The sequence below is a fragment of the Rhinatrema bivittatum genome, chromosome 3 (genome assembly GCF_901001135.1).
Source record: "Rhinatrema bivittatum chromosome 3, aRhiBiv1.1, whole genome shotgun sequence".
NCBI lineage: Eukaryota > Metazoa > Chordata > Amphibia > Gymnophiona > Rhinatrematidae > Rhinatrema > Rhinatrema bivittatum.
This window is the reverse complement of record NC_042617.1, coordinates 368,574,353-368,598,458: the sequence shown is the minus strand read 5'-3', so window position 1 is coordinate 368,598,458 and position 24,106 is coordinate 368,574,353. Positions and strand designations below refer to the sequence as shown.

The following is a 24,106-nucleotide window of genomic DNA, read 5'->3' as shown; positions in this document are numbered from 1 at the left end:
GCTCCTCCCTCTTCTGAGTCTGGGGATAACACCACAGGGGATAAAGGAGAGCTATCTTTTGACATGAAGCTTCATTAATAGAACCAAAAGATAAGTAGCTCAGAGGTCTGTTCATCCTGGTTTTGAGTCTCTTGGGTGACAGGCTCCCAAAGAGACCCTTCTATAACAAACCCGGGTTAGCCTATAATGGCTTCACCAAATACGAATGGATAGAACTTTTTAAAAAGTCTGTCCCTCACGCTTCCTAGCGCTGGATTGGATGCATTTTCATCCCTCGGAGACTTGAAATCCTTCTCGCACACTAAACAGAAGCTGCCCCTTCGAAGTCACAGATGGTTCCCATAATCAAGGTAACAGGGACCCGGTGCACTCATCTAACTAACCATCACCTGACATACTACAAGAGAAATTCCAATTTCAGCCTCGACAGTCCTTTCTCCAAGGCTGTCATGAGATCTCCCAAGCTCTGCAGAGAGGGGGTTTCCCTCAGGCCAGTGGCTTACTATAACTTGTACCCTGGCACCTGCATCCACTGCAAAGAAATATGAGCCTCTGTAACCATCAGGACCTAGATCTCAACCTCACCTTTCGTACAGAAGCCAGAAGGGGGCAGGACCACCGTGGGGCCTGAAAGTGAAATAGATGCTGACTCAGACTCACGCAGACTCATTAACATTCAGACTGCAGCTGCTCCCTTTCCAGGGATGGGGCCCTCAGGACCGGCCTCATCTGGAAAATAATGGTCTACAGGGCGCGGTGCTTAAGAAAAGTCTCTGCCGGCTGTGGTAGAAGAGGCAATGCAGGGAACGCAGTTGGCAAGGCAGGTCTTGCTTTCTTGTCCTCCTGCAATCACCTTCGTTCTATGGGCCAGCAGAAAGGCTGCTGGGGACTGGTGTGGATCATCGACCTGTGGCTGAAAAACACTGCTCTAAGTACTATGACTCAACGTAAACTTTAAAACCATATTTCCCATTAAAGCAACTCCTTACTGCAACCACCTACAGACCAATTTAATAAAGTGGCACATGGTACTGCACCTCAAACAGTACGTGTTACGTCAAGAAATCTGTTCACTACCTCTCCTGAAGACTGGTATTTTAGAAACCCTTGTGCTACCATAGAAGGAATATGCACAGCTATGACAGGTAAGCTTTAAGGAGGATTTGAGGGAAAAAAGTTTTAGAATCATCTTCTGATGTAACAGACCCAAGAATCACACCAAATCAGTAGTCCTATGCCCTTTTGCATTTAATACTTCCACAAAATTATTACACTTATGAACATGCTCTTTAAGTGACTGCCTGTGTGGTATCGAGCTACACTGCATGAAAACTGTCTATAAATGAGCTATGATTTTAATACTTGCAATCACCAATAATATAGCAACATTTCTGTAAATTAAAATCTGCCTATGTGAACAGAAAAACATTCTTTTGTTCAATTTCATTTTAAAAATTGTGAGTACTTTACAATGTTCTACCACTCATATTAAAAGTAGAAGCCATATACTAATGGAGAACCGCTACTGAATCAAGAGCGGTGAGCAAAAACCAAGAACATAGTTAAAATAAAAGATGCTGCATCCCGCTCAGGTTTTGCATTTTGTCTTTTAAGAGAGGAACTTGAAACATACTGGACAGAAAAACCACCCTCAGATTCTTCTTCACCCTCTCCCCACCCACACATGCATTAGCGCCCTAATGAAATTCAAGTTCTCTACCTCAAGAACCTCACCTGTAATATCCATTTTACCTTACAACTGCCGTTACAGTCTGCCTGCCAAAGTGAGGAAGATGTGGGGGTTTGAACAAAATTTGGAGGAGAGTTTATTGAACAAACAGTAAAGCCATCAGCGATTTTATGCCTCCAAACTTAGTAATAATTCAACCATTTTTCAGCGTGGCTTTAAAAATAAGATTTCATAGGTATGTCCCTGCTCCCCAGTTGTCTGGGGGCAGGGACATACCTATGCTACTGAACCATAAGGCGCTTTAAAATGTCACGGTGTTTTGAGCCAACACTGCCTACAAACACATACACAGATATAATGCTCAGAACATACAAACAATCCATATAAAACAATAATCCAGTCTGCCCAGCAAGTTTCTTAGCCTACCATATTGGCCTTTTCTGCCATCATTACTATCAGGCCGATACAGTACAGTGCGCTCCAGTGGAGCGCACTGTTAACCGGCATTTGGACGTGCGTTTTCGATGCGCTAGCTTTACCCCTTATTCAGTAAGGGGTTATAGCGTGTCGATAATGCGCGTTCCAACCCCCCCCGAGAATAATAGCGCCCACAACATACAAATTCATGTTGATGGCCCTATTACTCATTCCTGCGTGATACAGTAAGTAAAATGTGCAGCCAAGCCGCACATTTTACTTTAAAAAAATAGTGCCTACCCAAAGGTAGGCGCTAATTTCTGCCGGTGCCTGGGAAGAGCACAGAAAAGCAGTAAAAACTGCTTTTCTGTGCACCCTCCAACTTAATATCATGGCAATATTAAGTCGGAGGTCCCAAAAGTTAAAAAAAAGTTAAAAAAAAAATTTAAAATGGCTCGCGGCTTGAAAACTGGACGCTCAATTTTGCCGGCATCCGGTTTACGAACCCGTGGCTGTCCGTGTGTTTGAGAACAGACGCCGCCAAAATTGAGCGTTGGCTGTCAAACTCGCTGACAGCTGCCGCTCCTGTTCAAAAAGAGGCGCTAGGGACGTGCTAGTGTCCCTAGCGTCTCTTTTTACCGCGGGCTCCAATTTAAATAAATTAACTTACTGAATCGCACCCGCAATTTTTACTGTATCGGCCCGTATGTTAGGAGCAGGAATAACACAGCGCCATCTATCTGCTGCCAAATTACATAAGAAAAAGGCAAATACAATATATAATTGAGCATTCTAGGTAAAAAATACATACATTTTGAATGAAAAGCCATCTTTTGTACATACAGCAATGTGTGATCTTTTCATAAAAGGATTAAGAATCTCTACTGCTTTTATCAACCTACACATGCTTCAAACACAATTAGGTTTTTAATGAATCTTATTACTTACCTAACAAGTTAATAATCCCATCATTGTAACATGCAAACAGCTTGATTAGGTCTTTGAAAAGTAGCATAAAGGCAGCATTTATGACACCATTTGTCAGTTCATTTGGATGAACCTGTAATCAAAATGCACATGTAATATTTTAATTTCAATTCTATATAAAGTTTAATGAAGCTGCTACTAAAAAGGCAATTCCAGTGAAAGGTGATATACATTAATAACTGTATTCCTGAGACTGCTGTGTTTTCAACCCAAAATTTAAGGATATTCTTAACAGACTGCATACTGTATAAGAAAGGAACCCAGACAGTAGAGTTGCTTACCTGTAACATGTGTTTTCCCAGGACAGCAGGATGTAGTCCTCACATATGGGTGACATCACTGGACGGAGCCCTATCATGGAAAACTTTTCTGTCAAAGTTTCTAGAAAGCCCAGCATGCCATGATCCCTGTGTCCATAGGGGTCTCCCTTCAGTCTCGTTTGTAGCAAAAAGTGTGAGCGAAAAAATAAACGTTAGCTGACCCAACTCCGCGGGGTGGCGGGTGGGTTTCGTGAGGACTACATCCTGCTGTCCTGGAAGAACACCTGTTACAGGTAAGCAACTCTGCTTTCTCCCAGGACAAGTAGGATGGTAGTCCTCACATATGGGTGATTAGCAAGCGTCAGGCTGACTCGTATTACAACAGGCCAATAGAAGACAACTCGTGTAGCAGGCACAATAATTGGGGTGCTATTGGCAATGATGAGGCAGCCTGAAATCACAGCAGGTGGTTGTGGAAGGAGATTATAGTGGAAGAAAGCTTTTCAAGACAGGTTGGCCAAAAGCAGAGTCTTGACAGACTTCCATATCTAAGCAGTAGAGTGCTGCGAATGTGTGAAGACAGCTACTATGTCACAGCCTAGGAAATGTCAGCAATTGGTACTGAATGATAGTGTGGTACCGATGTTGTCAGGGCCGTTACAGAATGTGCCTGCACGCACTCCTAGAGAGGAAGGCCTGCTGTGTCATAGCAGAATTTGATACAGTCTGCTAGCCAGTTGGAGAGAGTTTGTTTGCCCACTGGAACTCGCAGCTTGTCTTTGTCAAAGAAGGAAAGAGTTAGGTGTATTTCCTATGGAGTGCAGTGCGGTCTGGATAGAATGCAAGTGCATGCTTACAGTCCAGGGTGTGGAAAACCCTCTCGGCCCTGGTGAGAGAGAGGCCTTGGGAAAAAGTGGGCAGAGTATATTCTGAGTCAGGTGAGAGGCTGCGTCTACTTTAAGAAGAATATTAGGGTGAGTACAGAGGACCACTCTGTCATGGAGGACCCAGTCGGGTGAGTATGCAACAAGGGCGTGCAACTCACTGACCCTTTTAGCAGAAGTGATGGCTACGAGGGAGAGAATTTCCCATGTTAGAATGTTAAAATTATAGGAATGTAAAGGCTCGAACGGGTAATGTATGAGTCTTGTAAGCACTACATGTAGGCCCCATTCTGTAACCAGTGAACATAGAGACAGCTTAATCAGTAGAGAGCCCATGATAAGCGCACTCATAAGGGGTTGAGCCGTTGATCTGGCATCCCCTACTCCCAGGTGGCACGCTGAATTGGAACTGAGGTGTACCCGTGCGGAGGATGTCTGGGGACCAGAATTCAAGGGGTATGCTAGATAGCCTAAGAGTGATGGAGTGGTGCAGAAAAAAAAAAAAGGGGGGGGGGGAGGGTAATACCTTTTTGTGCACACCATGTGGTAAAACTTGCCCATTTCGAATGGTAAGATTTACGGGTGGAAGGTTGTTGTGAAGCTACAAGTACCTGAGAATATCAGTGAGTCTGTGTTATGAGACTGACCTGTGGGCAGGCGAATTGGCTACTAGAGTGATAGGTTGAGAAGTATGAGGAGCATACTTGTCAAGGCCAGGACGTGGTTTTGAGAATCATTTATTTATTTATTTAGCATTTTTCTATACCGACTTTCCAATAACAGAATTATTGATCAATTCGGTTTACATTCTCAACAATAACAATGACAAGTAAATGTCTTACAATGAACAGGTCGAATTAACTTGGGTTAAGATATATGGGGTTAATAACATAATTAAAAGGTACGGTGCCTAATGTAGTCTAGCTAAACAGGTGGTATTATAATGTTGTTAGATAATTAGACTGCCAAAGAATATGTGATTTCTAGAGGTCTATATAGTTCTCTAGCGTGTTCCCACGGAGGGGATCATTGGCAGGGATATTCCGCAAGTTGATGTTAAGGGAAAGCTTGGTTGAATAACCAAGTCTTGAGTCGTTTTTTAAATGTAGTGGAGCATTGCACTGATCTGAGATCTGACGGGAGAGTGTTCCAGATTTTAGGACCTGCTGTGGAGAAAGCTCTTTTGCTTAATGCTGACTTCATCGGTGGGATTTGAAGGTTGTTTTTGTAGGCTTGTCTCACTGGTCTGGTAGAGGTGTGGAGTTGGAGAGGGAATTTGAGCTCGAGTGGTGCCAGGTTGTGTAGTGCCTTGTGGGTTACTGAGAGCACTTTGAAAAGTATTCTGAATTTGACGGGAAGCCAGTGTAGGCTTTTTAAGATGGGTGAGATGTGGTCTCTTTTGTTGGACTTGGTTAAGATCCTCGCTGCAGCGTTTTGCAGCATCTGTAGCGGTTTTATGGCGTTTGCAGGTAGACCCAGAAGTGAGTTGCAGTAGTCTATTTTCGTGAGAATGATTGCTTGTAGAACTAATCGGAAGTCTTTAAAATGTAGGAGAGGTCTCAGTCTTTTTAGGACTTGTAATTTGAAGAATCCGTCCTTTACGATGTTATTTATGAGTGATCTGTAATTCATTTGATTGTCCAGTATAATTCCTAGATTTCTGACTTGTGGGGTCATTGTTAATTGGGTAGACATGATGGTACTTGGAAGTGTGAATCATTGGAAATCTGTCCTGCTGTAGCATCACGAGAGTTTTGGCTATGAGCGGTATCGAAAGAAACGCATATAGGAGGCCTTTGTTGCAGGGCGAGCAAAGGCGTCCATGGGAATGCATTTCGATGCATGTGTAGGGAGTAGAATCTGTCCACTCTGTGGTTCGATTCGGACGCAGAGGTCAAAGGTTGGTTCACCTCAGCGCTAGAAGATTTTGCTCGCTACACATGGATTCAGAGACCATTCGTGAGGATGGAGACCATTTGAGATGGTCTGCTAGTACGTTCGGTATGCCTGTTAGATAAGTGGCCCGTAGATGCATGGAGTGTGCAAGGACCTAGGCCCAGAACTGTGCGGCCTTCTGGCAGAGCAGATAAGAGCCTGTGCGTGCTTGTTTGTTCGAATAACACATTGCCACTATATTGTCTGCCTATATCCACAAATGTTTTGTGAGGCAGTGTTTTAAGGCATGAAAGGCACAACGCATGGCTCGAAGCTCCAGGAAGGTGATCTGAGACTTTCATGGAGCGGAGTAGACGCATTTTGGGTTTGGAGGGTGTTGAAACGAACTCTCCAACCTAAGATGGATGCAACCATGGCCAAGATCATCTGAGGATTTGGTACTGGATCGGTGATATGGATCAGGGACGAAAGCAGTTGAACTGCTTAGAGCCACTGAAAAATGAAATCCACTGAGTTTTCCTCATGGCTAGTCTGGCCATAGGAGTGACGTGGATAGTGGAAACCATGTGGCCCAGCAATGAAGAATTGATGGGCTGAGGCTATGTTGCATGCACACAGAGATATGGAGAATTTGACAGGATGTCTGCGCGGTTGCTGGGCAGGAAGGCCATTGTGACTGTAGTGCGCAGAACTACTGCATATGGGATTCATGGTAGTTGATCAGAAATCCCTGTCAAATTTAGTAGATTTATAGTGAGTCTTAGAGAATTTAGAGCTCCTTGCTTGGATTGACTCATCAGGCAGTCATCCAGGTAAGGAAAGGCGTGAATGCTGTTCTTTGTAGATAAGCGACAGTCACTGCTAGGCATTTGGTGAAATCACAAGTTGTTGACGCTAGCTCGAACGTCAGAACTTGGTATTGAAAATGCTGTTGACTCACTATGAAGTTTATGGAAAGTCCAGAGGATAGAGGCAACCCACTTGTAGTAAGGGAAGCATGGTGCTGAGAGACACCATTCTGAACTTTTCTTTCTGAAGAAATTTGTTGATTTCTGAGATCCAGGATGGGCAGAGATCGCTTGCTTTCTATCGAAAGAAGGAAATAGCAGGATTAAAATCCTCCGCCTTGTTGCATCCGAGCCCTGGTCCTGAGTGGGGTGGCCACTCTGTTGTCTGGCAAGGTTGAACACTCCAGGAGCCTGCCCGACTGGTAGAACTGGTGTGATCTGGATATCAGTTGGTCTCACACAGGAGCGGTAAGTCATTCCCACATCCCTCTCTGCTGTGCAAGAAACAGAGAGCTGTCGCAGAATCTTGCAATTGAGGCACTGTCTGCTGGACCTTGTGCATGGCAGATCAGCTAGTGTATCTTGAACTTCAGGCCGTAAATCAGGGTCCGGAGGCCAGGCTACTATCGAGTACGGAGTACTGTTGCTGGCAATGGGAGGACATCTCGAAGCAATCGCATGTTGCTGGCAGAGAGGGTCCCTTGGCACTGCGTCAACATAGCTGGTAATAGCAATATGGTTCTTGGAAGATGTGACGACCTAGAACCTTCTGAAAACTTGTGATCCGTTTAAGTGACCAGGTTTCGATGGGATCGGTGTTGAAGCGGGATTAGATTGCCCATCGCCCTTCATGGTGGAGGCTCAGAAGGACGAGTCGGCAGCGATGACTTAGGCTGTCGTTGGTAGGTATCGCAACGAGGCGGTGCCACAATGGTGCGAACATTGATGGCTCAGATGTTAGTAGATTTCGGGAGGCATAGGGGACAGCCTGAGGGACAAAATTTCCAGCTCCACTCTGTAAGCTGGTATGGTGGCACAGCTACTGAGGAGACAGGCTAGGCGTTACTGGCGCTTCCACATTATTTTGTGGTGGCTCAGTACCCGGCACCGGTGTCAGTGGGCAACGCTTCGACGCCTCGGGTGCAGAGGAGCATGGAGACTCATGTACCCAGGCCCGCTTTGCAACTGGATCAATGGACATTGATGCCGGTGCGGTATCAGTGCCGCACCAAATGTGAAACCACGTCAGTGCTGGCTGTCTCCCTTGGTGCTCGACCCGGATATTCTCCAGCACTGAGGTAACTGCAACCCATGTCCAGAACGGCGTCGGTGATGAATGGTTACCGTGGCAATAATGTCATTCCCAGTCATTCCCCAGCACCAAGGAAGATTGCACCGATGTCATGGATGGCTTTGGTGACGGACAGCCACTGTGCCGGTGACTATGATTCCCATGGTGCTCAGTCCGGTCATTCTCCAGTGCCAAGGAAGATGCCCTCGCTGTCTCGGATGGCATTGGTGAAGGACTGTCACTGTGCCTCCACTGCTCCTGGCACGGTTTGTCGCCCAAGGATTACACGGGGCTCTGGTTTAGAACCTGAAGTATGGAGTGGTTTTTTGGGTTTTTTTTAGTCGAAGGCATTGATTGAGGTATAGATGCTTTGGTAGTATCGACGGTGGCATTGAAGGCAGCATCGAAGGCATCGATGGAAGCATCGATGGCACTGGCAGAACCGATGGCGGCACAGACGTGGGCTTCAACGTCTTGGATGAGGGCATCGAGGGAATCGATGGAGGCACCGATCGAATCTGTGTGAGCATCGATGGCATAGATGGTGGCCCTAGCGGCAGCAGGAACCGTGATGTCCCAAACCCTCTAGCCCCAATGGACCCAGTGGAGGTTCGCAGGAAGGACACTCGCGGGTATCGTGGGGCGAATGGAGGGTGAAAAGAAGGCCGCAAGTCGGTTGGTAACCCAGGGGAACCATTAGTGAGGTGACAGGAACCAACCGAGAATAGGGCATAGTACTCATCGAGCGTCAATGAAATGTATGCAAAGGGAGACCCGTGTAGGGAAAAATTATTTGTGAAGTAAAACTTCAAGTGTTTCCGTGAGGGAAAGTGTGAGAAATCTCTTGCAGAGCTCCTGAACGTGAGGCAAACTGCATCGCAGGAAAAAAAAAAAGAGACTGAAGGAAGACCCCTGTGGACACAGGGATCATGGCATGCTGGGCATGCTCAGTGTGTTCAGTGTGCCAGTGAAAGCTTTCTAGAAACTTTGACAGAAAAGTTTTCCGTGATAGGGTTCCGCCCAGTGACGTCACCCATATGTGAGGACTACAATCCTGCTTATCCTGGGAGAAAAAACATTAGTAGGGGACTACCAATACCCATAGGGACACGTAACCGTGGTGGGTGTTGGCAGCGCTGATTTATATCAAAGGAGGTTTATATGAAAGGGTTTCTTCTAGACAGTCATTCTAATTGCAACTGCTAATTTGTAGATGTGATTTTTCATTTTCATGATGATCTGTGTGATATAATTATAATTCATTTACACAGCTCTACAAAGCGTACACAGTACTATACAGTCATACTGTGTATAATTATCCTTTGCATGGAATGATGCTATGTATAAGAATGTGTTGGATTGGTTGGAGGGTTGAAATCTCTACAAAGATATTTTAGGGCTGGAATTAAATGGGAGTACTGGTATAGAATTTGTGATGTTGGGTTGGGTGTGAAATGGGGAGACTGTTTAATGCAAGGCTTCATAAACTATGGGTCGAGACCCCTTCTGGAGTAACAGCTTTCAGCTGGGGTCACAAGTGCCTCAAATGGCAGTACTCCTCAGGCCCCAGAAGCAGCAGCATTAGTAGTAGAAGTGTGGAGCCTCTACACCAGCATGTACTCACATGCTCTACAGTGGCTCCATCCTTGCAGGAGTTTCTGTGGTACCAGGAAGCCCGGCATGAGGAGGTACTGGGACCCTCCAGAGCTTGTAAGTTTGCATTTGCTCAAAGGCCCCCATGCAGACTCATTAATGCTGCTGCTTGCAGATCACAGTCGAGCTTGGGACCAGCCCATGAGGGGAGGGGAGGGCAGAGTGTGCTTGGGCCAGTGAAGATGGTCACAGCTTCTCTCCCCTCAACCATCGAACCTACCCAAGAGAAAGATGTTGCCCCTGTCATCAGCCTGCGCTCACTTCTCACCAGTTGTCATCCACCTTTGAACCAGGTCCCAAAAGAAAGTGTTGCCACTGGCCCTTGCCCAGGGCGATTATTACAGAAGGAGCTGTTTGAAGGGCGGGATAAGATGCAGGAGGGGTTTGAGGGTTGGATCAGCTGAAAAGGGATTCGCTGTGGAGGGTGAGAGGGGTAATGAAAGATGATCAACTGGATTGGAGATCTCTGGAATTTGTTGCCAGAGGATGTGGATAGTGCAATTAGTGCAGCTGTGTTTAAAAAAGGATTGGATAAGTTCTTGGAGAAGTCCATTACCTGCTATTAAGTTGATTTAGAAAATAGCCACTGCTATTACTAGCAACAGTAGCATGGAATAGACTTAGTTTTTGGGTACTTGCCAGGTTCTTATGGCCTGGATTGGCCACTGTTGGAAACAGGATGCTGGGCTTGATGGACCCTTGGTCTGACTCAGTATGGCATGTTCTTAAGTTCTTAGGATGTAAGATAGGAGCTAGGGTATGAAAAGAGATTACTTTACCTTGGTTTCTGTAAATTTCTATTCTTATTAAATGCTAAAAGCTGAGGAATAGTCATTTGGTGATCCAAATTAACATGGTACTTAACATGGTACTTAAGTTATTGAAGTTGGTACTTTTTTGTGTGCAAGATATTTATTGTATTTCTTCATCTCTTATGCTTATAATGTCACAGTCACTTATCATGGATATTGGAAGAACAGAGAAAAGGAACATTACATGCTTGATTTGTTGATATGTTGTACACAAGTTATTTATTTATCGAGATTTATATACCATTATTCGGTTTTGCCATCATAACGGTTTACAAAAATACGATGGATTACAAGGATAAGGAGGTTAACAAGGTTTTCAAAAAGGTTCAAATGATTTTAACAGAGACATCATATACAAGTTAGATGCTGTTCAGTTTTTTCACGTTTCAATTCTTTGTTATAATATATACTTGTGTTGAGTTTCAGTTTTCTTAACGTTAGACCGGAGGGGGTTGGCGTTGTTTTGTTCATTGGGTGATTTGGTATGCTTTGGTGAACATCCATGTTTTTAGATCTTTTTTGAAAGTTTTTAGGTTTTGAGTTCTGAGTTTGGTTGGGAGGGAGTTCCAGAGTTTCGGGCTTCCTAGAGAGATTGCTCTCTTTTGGGTTGAGGTGAGTTGTTTGGAACGAGTTGGTGGTGTCTTTAGAAGTCCTTTATTTGCTGATCTGAGGTTTCTGTTTGGGGTATGTAGTTTTATGGAGGAACTTAGCCAGTTTTCTTGTTTTTCATATATAATTTTATGTAGTATGGATAGTATTTTGTATTCAATCCTGAATTTTATTGGTAGCCAGTGTAGTGAGATAAGTGTTGGAGTGATGTGGTCATGTTTTTTAGATCCAGTGAGGATTCTTGCAGCTGCGATTCGTAGGATTTGGAGTGGGCAGATAGTGTTTAGAGGTAAGTTGAAAAGGAGTGAGTTACAGTAGTCTATGTTAGAGAAAATGAGTAACTGAAGGACTGATCTGAAGTCGTTGGTGGAAAGGAAAGGTTTAAATTGACGGAGTGTTAGTAGTTTATGATATCAGTCTTTGATTTTTGTTGTGATGTGGTTTTTGAAAGAAAGTTCCTTGTCAATTATTACTCCAAGATTGCGGGCATGATTGACCGGAGATAACCGTATTTTGGTCATTAGGTTGAGTGGTGGAAGTTGAGGAGAGTTGTTCTGTCTAATATGATTATTTCGGTCTTGTTGAGATTAAGGATGAGTTTTAAGTTGGTTAGTATTTCCTTTATTCTGCTTAGGTAAGTGGTTAATATGTATATTTCTTCTAGTGATTTTTGTATTGGGATTAATATTTGAATGTCATCAGCATAGATAAAGTGGGTCAGATTAAGATTTGATAGGAAGTGGCATATTGGAATCAGATAGATGTTGAAGAGCGTCGCTGATAGAGCAGATCCTTGGGGAACTCCAGTGTTTAGATTAATTTTCTTTAAGAGGGTATCATTCAGCAGCACTTGGTAGGTTCTTTGTGATAGGTATGAAGAGAACCATTGTAGGGTTGTTTCCTTTGCCCCAATTTCAGATAGACAGTCAATCATGATAGAGTGGTTGACTGTATCAAAGGCTGCTGATAGGTCGAGTAGGACTAGAAGGTAGCTGTGGCAGTTTTCGAAACCTTTGAGTACAAAGTCGTTCATTGCTAGTAGTAGAGTCTCCGTATTCAGTTGTTTTCTGAAGCCAAATTGCGTGGGTAGCAGGATGTTATTTTCCTCCAGGTGGTCATTGAGCCGTGTGGACGAGTTTCTCAATGATTTTGGCAATGAATGGTAGGTTTGATATAGGTCGGTAGTTCAGAGGGTTTTCTGGATCAAGATTATTCTTTTTCATAATGGGTTTGATGATTGCAGATTTTAGGCATTCTGGGTAGTTTCCTTCCGTGAGGGAAATGTTTACAATGTCAGTTATCGTCTTAGTTATTGATGGTTCAAGATTTATCATCGTTGTAATGGGTATGGTGTCAAAAGGGTGTTTGGCTGGGTTCATTTTTTTTATGATCATTTGGATTTCCAGAGAAGATGCTGTCTCAAAGTTGGGCTAGCTTTTTGTTTGAATGTTCTTATTTTCTGGTCTTGTGAATCATTTTTTAGGTTGTTCTTTGAGGATTTTGATTTTTTCATTAAAGAAATCTGCAAAGTCGTTACTAGTAATCTTTGGTGTTGATTGTGACTGATCATCATAATATGATTTGGTTAGGCTTTTTACTATGTTGAATGAAGAGATAGTCACTATTTGGGAGTTTGATTTTTTGCATAGATTGCTTGCTAATGAAAAAATGACGTGTGAATAGATGCAAGGTTGTCATCACTTTTTCTAGGTGTACAGGACAATTTGTAACCCACTTTGTAGGTCATGTTTTGAATTTCTGTGAAATATGATACAAAATGAAATGCAAATTTTAGCAAATTGCTTTAATTTACAAAGAACAGAGAAAAATAGTCGAATAGAGTCAGATCTAACGGGCCCCACAGTTTCTGAAGTGGCTTCCACAGTTTGCTATCCTGAATGCTTCTTTTGAAGTATCTTTGACCAGCCCCAGATTTCCATCAGGGACTGCCTCTGGCCTCTCTGATTAGACCAAAAAGAACCAGGCAGTATCTGCTCCTGTATTCAACTTCCTCTGTGCTTCCAGGTTCCTGTCAATACAAAAGACTTTGCTCTGGCTCTGAAGCTGCCCTTTGTTCCGGGTCACATAGGTCCTCAACTGATCTTCTCCTTGGCTTTCTCTCCTGCCCCTTGCCTGCTATTCTTAGTCTCTTACAACAGGCCTTTTGGGACTCTGACCTCAGCTTAATTGTTGATCCAAAATTTGCACACATTTTTCGTCTTGCTGATGGCCAAGGTACTATCGCCAGTTTGTCTGCTGCTACCTGAAGAAACTTGTGGATGCTGCCTTTACCTCTATCAGGGGTGGGCACATAGGTTCCTTGCCCCAAGCTTTAAACTTTTTAATGTGCCTGCCACCATCTTTTTATCCCTTTCATCTCCCTCTAGACTTTGCCCCTTTCAGAAGCTTGTAACTATCTGCTCCTCTCATGGTGCTGGCACATTCAGATGACAAGAAATTTCAACCATGCAGGATGCCATGGACAGAACCCCGCAGTCCAAACATCTTATATTGAACTACACCCATGCGAAGGAAGCAAGGCGCCAGCACCATGGAAGGAGAAGCTGATTACAAGCTCCTGAAAGGAGCATGGAGGAAGACCAGGGGATAAGAAGATGGGGCAGTAATGTTAAAAAGCAGCTCCAGGGTCTTGGAAGAACATGGACTTGGGACACCCTTAGATCTCCTCGCCCAAGGAGTCCCCCAAGGCTCCTCCCTCTCTTCTACCCTCTTTAACATTTACCTCACCCCCTTGTGCAAACTCTTATCAGAACTTGGCCTCAAATTCTCTCTCTACGCTGATGATGTGCAAATCATCATACCCATTCAAGGCTCCCTATCTGACACCCTTGAATCCTGGGGAAACTATCTCGCTGCCATCAACTCCTTACTTACCAACCTCCACCTTGCTCTAAACACTGCCAAAACTGAACTCCTCCTCATATCCCATCACCCCCTACTAATCCCGCACTCTCAATTGACTCTGCTATCAAGATTCCTCATGCACAGCCCTGCGCAAGGAACCTGGGGGTCCTAATCGACCAACAACTGAACTTAAAAAAACATATCAGTGCCATACTCAAAGAGGGTTTCTTCAAACTTAAAGTCTTAAAAAACCTGAAACCTCTCCTTCACGCTAGTGACTTCCGCACTGTCGTCCAGGCTACACTGGCATCCAAGATGGATTACTGTAACTCCCTCTTACTTGGCCTACCCTACTCCTCCTTAAAGCCCCTCCAAATGCTACAGAACACTGTAGCCAGAACCCTCTCCAACGCTCACAAATACGACCATATTTCCCCTATACTGAAGGACCTACACTGGCTCCCTATTCCCTCCCGCATCCTCTTTAAATCCCTGACCATTATACATAAAGCCTTATATTCCCATCACTCCAACTGGCTGGCAGATCCCCTCCAATTTGCCTGCTCGAATCGACCGACAAGAACCACTAACAAAGGGTCCCTCCATGTGCCATTCCTAAAGAAAGCGCACCTCACAGCTACAAGGGATCGGGCGCTCTCCATTGCTGGACCTATGCACTGGAATTCACTCCCAACTCACCTCAGACTTGAACCTGGCATCACCAAATTCAGAGCCCAGCTCAAAACCTGGCTATTCAAACAAGCCTTTCCCCAACACCCTTGATGAATATTGAATTGTGATGGATCATGACCTGAATTTGACTATGACCTTGTTCTTATGACATTATAGTTCACTTGTTGTTTGTTCCTATGCTTCTCTGCTCTCCTTATGGTTTTTTGTACCCCTTATCCTTCCCCTGTTACTTGTAATTTCCGTTGCTTTTGTTCCATGTAAACCGAGGTGATGTTTCGACTAACATTGGTATAGAAGACTTTTAAATAAATAAATAAATAAATAAATAAATAAATAAATAAATAAATAAGAGGGAGAGTGTGGACACACAAATTGGGGGAGGAAGTGTGGAGACTTGGGGGATGAACGATGTGGGGGTGTGAAGGAGTATCCCTGAAAACCCTCCTTAATCAGTGCTGGACCAGGCATCTGGCCTGGTCTGCTTTAAAAGCGTAGACAAACAGATAGCTGTGACGGCATTGCCCCTGAGAGCAGGAATAAGGGTGTAGGGCTTGGGGGGGGGGGGGGGGAGGCAGGGGGAGGGAGCAGATAGGCTCCAGTCTCCAGCAGAAGGCAGCTCCTACAATATTTGCTCTCCTGAATGTGAATGCTCTTCTTGTTTGTGCTGCTGAAGGTCAGCAGTTTGAATGCTGTTACTACTCTGTGTGTTATAAATAAACCTCTCCTTAAGAAAAGAAGACTGGAGTCCTGTGTGTTCCAAGTCTCAGCCTAAGACTACTTGGCAATTCTAAAGCAGGATCCCCCCAGATTTAGTGAGTGGGGAGGGAGAGTGCAGACACCAAGATTGGGGGGGCGAGGGGAAGATTGGAGACTCAGGGATGGGGGGATGAACAGGTCAACCATATGTGTTGAGTGGTGAGAAAAGGAGAGTGGAATAGAGACTCAGGGATGCAGATTGGGTGGCAGAGGAGGGAATGAAGGCTGATTGTGGGGGAGAGCATGGAGACTTAAATGTCTGGGGAAAGCGAGCACTCAATGAGGAGGGAATGAAGCGGAATCTGTGGATTGGAATGGACAATGTTCTGAATTAAGTCAAGTTTTATATATGTACAAAAAATGTTTTCATAAAAAATATTTTTTTGAATTTTGAATAAAAGAATGGTGGATGTTTTCTGACTGATTAGAATGATTGTAGCAAGTTCTTAAGTTTTTCAACTAGGGTTGCTATTATTCTGAGGTCTTTTCCTCCAGATAAAAGACAGTTGGAAAATCCAGCATAGACAATTGCAACGATTGAAACTATTTACACTATAGTGAATGCACTGTCTTTATGGGTAGAGATATACCCATGCCAGAAATAATATTCAAAGGTGGTGATCCAGAGGAACTGAAACAAATCTCAATCAACCTGGAAGATGTACTAGGGCAAATTGACAAAATAGACTAGTAAATCATCTGATCCAGATGGTATACATCCCAGAGTGCTGAAAAAACTAAGAAATTAAATTGCAGACCTGCTACTTGAAATTTGTAAACTATCAGTAACATAGTCTATAGTACCTGAAGACTGGAGTGTACCCATGTAACACCAATTTTTACAAAGGGATTGAGGGGTGATCCAGGAAACTGCAAACCAGTGAATCTGATGTCTGTGCCAGGCAAAATGGTAGACATTATCATAAAGAACAAAATTGCTGAACATATAGATAAGCATAGTTTAATGGGACAAAGTCAACATGGATTTTGCCTCACAAATTTGCTACATTTTTTTGAAGGTGTAAATAAACATGTGGATAAAGGTGAGCCAGTTGATATAGTGTATTTAGATTTCCAGAAAGCATTTGACAAAGTCCCTCCTAAGAGTCTACTTAAGAAACTAAAAAGTCATCGGATGGGGGCAGTGTCCTCCTATGCATTGTCAGCTGGTTAAAAGATATAAAACAGAGAGTAGGGCTAAATGGTAAATTTTCAGAATGGAGAAAGTGAATAGTTGAGTGCCCCAGGGATCTGTTCTGAGACCACTGCTTTTTAATATATTTATAAATGACCTGGAAATAGGAACAAGTAGTGAGGTGACCAAATTTGCTGATGACAAAGAGGCATGTGAAAAATTGCAAGAGGACTTTGCAAAACTGGGAGACTGGGCATGCAAATGGCAAATGAAATTTAATATGGGCAAGTGCAAAGTGATGCACTTAGGGAAGAGAAACCCAAATTATAGGTACACGATGCAAGGTTCCACATTAAGAGTCACCATTCAGGAAAAGGATCTAGGTGTCATAGTTGAAAATAAATTGAAATCTTCTGCTCAGCAGACAAAAAACATAAAATGCCAGGGTTTATTGACAGAGGAATGGAGAATAAAACAGAATATGCCTCTGTATCGCTGAATAGTGCAATCTCATCTTCAGTATTATTGTGTGCAGTTCTGTACATCAACCACATCTCCAAAATGGTACAGCAGAATTAGAAAAGGTACAGAGAAGGGAGACCAAAATGATAAAGGAGATGGAACAATTCCCCTATGAAGAAAGGCTAAAGAGGTTAAGAGTCTTCAGCTTGTAGAAGAGACTGCTGAGGGGAGAAATGATAGAGGTCTATAAAATAATGAGTGGAATGGAACAAGTAAATATTAATCAGTTGTTAACCCTTTCAAAAATTACAAAGACACTGGGACACACAATGAAGTTACTAGGTAATACATTTAAAACTAGTAAGAGAAAATATTTTTTTTAGTCAATGCACAATTAAGCTCTGGAATTCATTCCCCAAGGATGTGTTGAAAGCTATTAGCGTAGCTGTGTTTAAAAAAGGTTTGGACAAGTTCCTGGAGGAAAAGGCCATTAACCATTATTCAGGTAGAGTTGCAGAAAGCCACTGCTTATTCTTGGGAGAAGCAGCTTGGAATCTATCTACCCCTTGGCATCCTGCCAGGTACTTGTGACCTGGATTGGCCACTGTTGTGAACAGAATACTGGGCTTGATGGGCCTTTGGTCTGACCCAGTATGGTAAGTCTTATGTTCTTATGCTGGCAAAACTGTGATTAGTTAATGTAAGACTGCCTATTAAGACTGGAAATGTTCCAGCAGTGGAAGATTCTTGGTGAAGTAATGTCACCCAGGCATGACAGAGAGGTCTATCCCCTAAAGGGTGGAGTCAGTAAGCAAGAATATCAGTGGTGACTCCATGAGTCATTGGGATAAGTCAACAGGAGGAGTTTGGAGTTGTAAGCTTATAGACAGGCTTCATCCAAGGAGCCAGTGAGGGGCAGCCAAGGCAGTGTGGCTCTCACCAAGTCCTTAGAGGAAAGAGGGTTGGTTGCCTTTTTTTTTTTTTTTTTAATGTTCCCAAGGAGGCACATCCAAGCTGGATTCCTGATTCTAAGGTTGAAGGAAGCAAGGAGCTGATAAATTGGAAGCACTCTTCCTGACAGCTTTAAGTGGGAGAAAATGATTTTCCTAAGAATACAAGGAGAGAAGAGGCCTGTAGAAGAGTCTGGGAGGTAACTGAGTTGACAAGTGGTTAGAGGATATCAAACCTGTATTTTTTTTGACTCTGTGGAGACTAAAACAGTTTCTATTTTGTTACAGGTGAGCCTGGCATACAACTTCTGGTACAGATGTAGTTACTGCTGTGTGTTTGAGTGATTTCCTACCCCTTAGGGCCCTACAGGTTTATCCTGTCCCTATCTGAGAAACCGTGTCTTCCACCTGTGAGAGTGCTCAGTAGTGATTAGAAGTATGACCCCCTTTTTTCAATGTGAAGGTTCCAGTAACATTGTTCCTCCTTCCCTCTCCTCTTAGAAAGCTCTCCTACACACAAGGCTTCAAAACTGTCGCTGTTTGCCTTATAGGTGAGTGAAGTTTTGTTTTGAAAGCATGACTATTTTATAAAGAGATTTTTGGATCCTGCTTGGTGAAAACGGTAACAAATCCAATGTGTTTTTATTGTTTGCTGGGTGAAAAAGTGTACACAACCATCCGCTTATGCAACAGTAGAAAGAAAAAGCATTTTTAGATAAGTTTGGTTAATCAGGTAAACAAAATCATTGAGGATTCTGTGTGTTCCAAGCTGCATTTAATTTCCAGGGAGATATTTGTGGCTGAAGTGTTTGAAAGCGTCTCCCACTTAGTTTCCTAATGTTTCAAGTGGGTAAGAAAATTGGAGGAATGCTGTGCCTGCGCTCGTTAGAACCCGATGGAGAAATCACTGTTGCGGTTGTAAAGTGTAAACATAGGAACAGTGCCAAGGCAAACTTCGGGGGAGGAGTTCTGAAAAAGAGAGCGTTATGTTCATAATGCACAGTGCCGACCTATTATAAAATATGTCTGTTTTTGAAACCAACTGTAATGGAGGAAAAATTTAGACTAGGCAAATAAGACTGAGCGAGGAGTAGCAGTGTAAAAGGCAACTTTATATGCTAAAGACTCTACTGCGGCATACTGAGAAGGAACGTCTGTGAAATATCATTTTAGTTCAAGTCTGTTTGCACATAGCACTTAACGCTTAATTACAGTGAACGAGTGTGGCTGTGCCAGCTGTGCTCTCAAAAGCATTGCAAGGTATGTGGGAGTGCGACGAGCGACATTATCAGAAAGGGAAGTCGCCTTTTGTAAGAGTGATGATAGAACGGAGCGTGAAGGGTTGCGATGCAGTTTCTATGGTGCGAGGGGCTGTGTGCCAGGGTGGAAGAGTCTTTCAGGAAATGTATTTTCTAGCTGTTTGGGAATAAGAGGGTTCTGGGTTTGTTTGTTTTTTTTGGGGGGGGGGAGCGGGGGGGGCATTAGTTAAATTCTAGGGATGTGCATGCTTTAGAAATGCAATGAAAAATGCAACAAGCCAAGCTGCTTCGTTGGACGACAAAAACATCAACCTTTCATTTCCCATTAAATTCTGTAGGGGGCACAATGCATGTTTTTTGGTTTATGCCAACCAGGTGCCAGTGGGGGATGGGTAAAAGAGCAGGGCCAATCACTCACGATTTCTTCATAAAAAATATTTTTTGAATTTTTAATAAAAGGTTGGTGGAGGTCTTTTGACCGATTAGAATGACTGAAGCAAGTTCTTCAGTTTTTCAACTAGGCTTGCTATTATTCTGAGGTCTTTTCTGCCAGATTAAAAAGAGTTGGAAGATCCAGCATAGACAACTGCAGCAATTGAAACTATTTACACTATAGTGAAAGTACTCTCTTTCTGGTTTGAGGTTTTCAACTAAATTCACAGGTTTGTTGTGATTGGGTCTCTCTCTTACATCTCTCTGACTCTGACACATTAAGAGTCACTGGAAGGGCAGGATTTGGATTTCAGGTGCTGTTGAAATGTGTAACTTAACAAAAAACCCCAGACCAAAGTTCTCAGGTGCTGTGCATAAGATGGCAACGCACTCCTAGATTTTCTACTAACCTCCCCCCCCCCCCCCCCTTCTCAGTCCCAGCTGAAATCTGAACTGTGGCAGGAACCATATCCCACCAGGGCTCACATGGCTGAAAATGGGAAGAGGAATAAAGGCATCAAAATAGCTCCCAACTCCATTTCAATTTGGCAGATCAAGCCAATAGAACTCCCCCCACCCCATATAGTGGCAAGTCATAACATGTCAGTTACAGTAACTAGTTAGCATCCTTCTGTTAGCAAGAACAATCTAAATTTAATCGCATTATGCCAACTTGGCTAGGTACTCAAGCCAAAGGATGAGTTTTGGTTTCACTTATAAAGTTTAGAGTCCTGATCTTTGGTGAGGACCCTTCAGAGAGCTAAGTATATCATATCCTTGGGTTGTTTTTTTTTTCTTTTACCACCACCAAGGAGCATGTTGAAAAGTGAGTACTGGGAGCTGGGGATACAGCTCCTCTGATTAGACAGCACCCTAGCCTAGAACACACAGCAAAGGGCCTGGGTCAATTCTCCTTCAGGTCGGACCCAGCACAGTTACAATGCCAGCTTAGTCAGCTGGAAGGAGGACTAGTGGCAGAACCTTAGCTTGTTCAGGTACAGCAGGCTGCCTGACATGCTCACAGGATGAAAAGAATTGGCAGCTTAGCTTGCCAACTTACAGCATGTCAAACACAACCACAGGCTATTGACTCAAGTAGTTTGCATGCGATAGGAATGGTTATGATTGCCTACCTTACTGCACTAATTACTGGACCATACCTCATTTTGTCCTGACAACTTAATACTGAATAGGAACATATTACTATTTATTTATATAGTGCTACCAGATGTACATAGCACTATATAAGAGACATAAGAGACAATCCCTTCTCTGTAAAGTTTACATTCCAGAAACAAACCAAATCAATTAGAAGCTTCAACAAACATACTTACTATTTAAAAAAAAAAAAAACCCTTGGTTAAAATTAACAATGTTATGAGCAGGGAAAAACAAAGGTTTAAGATTTAAAAGACGGGATTTTAGGCGGGATCTGAATATGGCCAGACAGGGAGCATGGCACCCTAACTCAGGCTATTCTAGACCCACAGTGCAGCAAGATGGAAAGCTCATCCAGGAAGTGGTTTTGGAGGAGAAGAGCACAGATAAGAGCAGCTTGCCCCTATAAAAAAAAAAAAAATTCAAAAGGAGCAGCTGCAGAGTGAAGGAGATTGTAGGCGAGTAGGAAAAGCCTGAATTTTATGCAACAACAAATGGGGAGTTAAAGAAATGACTTGAGAAGGGTTACGTGCTGCAATGACATTAAGAGGAAGATAAATCATGCAGCTGAATTTTAAGTAGACTGCAGTGGAGTTAGGTGGCTCAGTCGGAGGATTCTTGTCAGGGGCATGTTGCATTAGTGTAAGTAGGAAGTGAGGAGAGAAAAGATAGAGGGTATGGATAATGTGTTCCAAAAGGAAAGGACAGATTTTAGTCATGTTAACAGCATCTTTTCTGCATATATTTTAACAGAGAAGAAAGCTTTCTACCACAAAATGCTGCTCAGTTTTGAATTTTGACATTAGGCATGATCCACGGGGAAGGGGGGGTATTATTCCCCCTTTTTAGATCATACATCTAACATGGCCACTGGTGCTTCTATCCAGAACGTTTGACTAAATTCATCTGCATTTTCAAAATACTTAGGAAAAAAGTTTAGAATACTTACATCAAACTCAAGTAATGCATCTATTTGACCTTGTAATATTGGCATGCCCTTCAGTAGTTTTTCTGGGGCCATTGTTCTCATTACACCATCAGCTCTGTGGCACAAGAAAAAAAACAAACATCACCAGAATGGTAATGAAAACAGCTATTGCATACAGTTGAAAATGTAAAGCAGCATTATGGATTTTAGTGCAACTCATTTCCACCAATATAAATATACTATTACATGTTGACCAAATAAACTGCAGATGTGATTGCAATACACTTGTAATTGTGAAGTTTGTGGCCTTCAGCCAGGTCCCAGATCTTTAGAACAAAGTTCCAACATATCCTTCTTGATTAACTCTAAAGTATCCTAGCATCAATGTGTTGTATTTCTCAAGAGTAAACAATTCCAAAACTTTAGAACACAGGTCCAACTTATCCTTCCTCAGTTAGTTCTGCAGTACCCTAGTATCAAACTTTTATGTCACTTGGGGGTAAAATTATAGTCCTTTTCAGTCCATTCTCAAACGTCCATGGCAAAGCCCTCAAGCTAAGAGAGTCCTGCAGATGTGTCAGCCTCACCTCACTCTTCCAGTATGAGCCCAAAAGTCCTTCAACCCAGCTCTGGGTTTAGATAACTCTTTTCGTGTCAACATCTGCATTCTAACTCAGTTCTATGAAATAGTCTACCCAATGTCTCAGCCCAACCTGGGCAGCATTGCCCTACCTCCCAAGTGGCAGTGTTGATTACTTTCACATTTTCCCTTTCCCAATGGCTTTCATACAAAAATACTTCCTTAGCAATTCGCAGTGTCCTTCCCCCACACCGTGGGCTCACCCAGCTACTATGGCTGATTTGTAGATGGTTTTACAATTATCTCCTTGCAGTATGAAGGTCATGATTCAGTTATTTCACCTTGACGTAAGCCTTTTCAATGGACAAATATTTTTCCCTCTCTTTCATAGTGTGGAATTCATTCAGCCTCTACTTCTTCACACCTCTTTAAACTGCAGCTGACAGCTTGTTCCTCACCAGTTTTTCCCTCAGTGGTCTCTCTAACGGGCCAATACAGTAAAATCGCAGGACAGCGGGCGAGCACCCGCTCTCCTGTGTGCACGATACAGTAAATAAATTTATTTAAATTAGGCCCGGTGGTAAAAAGAGGCGCTAGGGACACTAGCGCGTCCCTAGCACCTCTTTTCGGGCAGGAGTGGCGGCTGTCAGCAGGTTTGATAGCCGACGCTCAATTTTGCTGGCGTCGGTTCTCGAGCCCGCTGACAGCCACGGGTTCGGAAACCGGGCACTGGCAAAATTGGGCGTCCAGTTTTCAACCCGCAAGCCGAAGGCCTATTTCAAATTTTATTTATTTATTTATTTTAAACTTTCAGGACCTCTGGCTTAATATCGCCATGATATTAAGTCGGAGGGTGTACAGAAAAGCAGTTTTTACTGCTTTTCTGTGCACTTTCCCGGTACCAGCAGAAATTAGCGCCTACCTTTGGGTAGGCGCTAATTTCTGAAAGCAAAATGTGCGGCTTGGCTGCACATTTTGCTTTCTGAATCGCATGGGAATACCTAATAGGGCCATCAACATGCATTTGCATGTTGCGGGCGCTATTAAGTTTGGGGGGGGTTGGATGCGCGTTTTGGACACGCTATTACCCATACTGAATAAGAGGTAAAGCTAGCGCGTCCAAAATGCGCGTCCAATTGCGGGTTAACAGTGTGCTCCGCTGGAGCGCACTGTACTGTATCGGCCTGTAAGAGAGGAAATCACACTTCTTTCCTCCCTTTTATTACCCTACCTGAGTGTGTGGGAGGGAGCTAGGCCCACCCATCTCCCTGAAGTCATACTCCCAAAGCTCCTTTCAGCTTCCCAGTAGCTAGGCATGATGGGGGTTGTAGTTTCTCCCTCCTCCATTTTGTCTTGCAACAATAGAAGATGAAAAACCCCCAGAGCAAGTTAGTTATTTCTCTAGCTCATCTGGAGCTAATATAGTGATGTCCTCATCACAGTAATATCATTTATTTGCTGTCAATACAAGACATACCATGGTATTAGACTGAACAAGGCTAAAACAGCAAAGTTATTAAAAATAAAAAAAAGAGTTGCTACATATAGAAAGCAAACTAAATTTTGCATGTCTTGCAACTGAAGTCAAATTGTATTTATTA

The 24,106-nt window shown here is 43.3% G+C and overlaps 1 protein-coding gene across 13 annotated transcripts in view; it reads right to left on the bottom strand.

Moving 5' to 3' along the window:
* SNAP91 (synaptosome associated protein 91) overlaps positions 1 to 24,106 on the bottom strand; it is a 384,555-nt gene that overhangs the window by 234,493 nt on the left and 125,956 nt on the right. For all 13 annotated transcript variants that reach the window (XM_029595502.1, XM_029595503.1, XM_029595501.1 and 10 more), the window contains 2 exons: positions 21,947 to 22,040; positions 3,056 to 3,167 (listed from right to left, as the gene is read on the bottom strand). In XM_029595502.1, the coding sequence (XP_029451362.1) occupies positions 3,056 to 3,167; positions 21,947 to 22,040 (206 nt within the window). The remainder of the gene's footprint in view (positions 1 to 3,055; positions 3,168 to 21,946; positions 22,041 to 24,106) is intronic.